General features: G+C 50.5%; 1 protein-coding gene across 1 annotated transcript in view; it reads left to right on the top strand.

Annotated features, from left to right (window-relative positions):
- Positions 1-1,018, top strand: part of WNT2 (Wnt family member 2) — a 16,274-nt gene that overhangs the window by 551 nt on the left and 14,705 nt on the right. Inside the window, exon 2 of the mRNA XM_014306967.2 lies at positions 952-1,006. Within this exon, the coding sequence (XP_014162442.1) occupies positions 952-1,006 (55 nt within the window). The remainder of the gene's footprint in view (positions 1-951; positions 1,007-1,018) is intronic.

Here is a 1,018-nt window from a genome sequence, read left to right as displayed (position 1 = left end):
CCCCGGCGGCCCTGGGAATTGGCTGCAGCGGCGCTACTTTTTTATTATTAATTTATTTTTCCTTCTTCCTCGCCCTCCCCCGCCCCTCCCTCCTTCACAGTCCTCGCTGAACTGCAAAGTGCCAGAGCAGGGGGCTGAGAGCCCGGCGGGCCGCGCAGGGCCCGGCTTCAAGGGATAGTTGATGTCGGCGCGGGGCGTCTCAGGCAGCTCGCTGCAGAACGGGTTAGAATGGAAACGTAAACCTGCCCCTCAAACTGGGGACCCCAAACAAGACCAGACTGGAAAGTCGTGGTGTAGGAAAGGAGTTAAACCCCTTCTTGTAATCCTGGGGAACACATTTAACCTTGACTCTGGCTGACGCACGGTCAAAGCCCGATTTATCAGACTGGGCATGTTTCAATAAAATGACTATCTGTGTCCTTAGTCGTATAAACGTTATTTATTGTGATGGCTTTTTGTCATGGTGTCTTCTAAATGCGACTTAACTATATATTTTTTGGAAGTTACGGCATTAACGATTTCATGATCGTATAAAATAATGAAAATTCAAGAAAAGGACATTTTCGTCTGTTTGATCTCTTCAAAAGACACCTATAGAAGTTTGGATTTTATGAAAGGTACCTTTCGAAACGTTTCAGGACTAATAGAGACCATCTGGATACAGATGATGTAATTTAATTTTTTCAAGGTTTGTTTTTTCTTTTTTTTTTTTTAAGTACTGCATGGAGCTGCAATAGCGGGGCTTGGGGTTCTCCTGAATGCTTCACGTTATTAAAAAAACACAGGGTCGATGACTAATTGTAAAGGATTCCCACCAAAAAGGCAGAGGTAGCTGCAGCTCGGGACCCGCCAGAGGAAGGCTCCGGGGCGCTGAGGACCCTGCTTCCCTCGGGGTCGGTGCCCGGGGGTCGGCGCGGCCCCCGGTGCTGCCCTGCCCCTTCCCTCCCGCAGGTACATGGGCGCCGTGGGCTCCTCGCGGGTGATGTGCGACAACGTGCCGGGCCTGGTGAGCCGGCAG

Source organism: Geospiza fortis, unplaced genomic scaffold, assembly GCF_000277835.1.
Source record: "Geospiza fortis unplaced genomic scaffold, GeoFor_1.0 scaffold195, whole genome shotgun sequence".
NCBI classification, from domain to species: domain Eukaryota; kingdom Metazoa; phylum Chordata; class Aves; order Passeriformes; family Thraupidae; genus Geospiza; species Geospiza fortis.
Note: the sequence above shows the minus strand (reverse complement) of the source record. Positions and strands in the feature narration are given on the sequence as shown.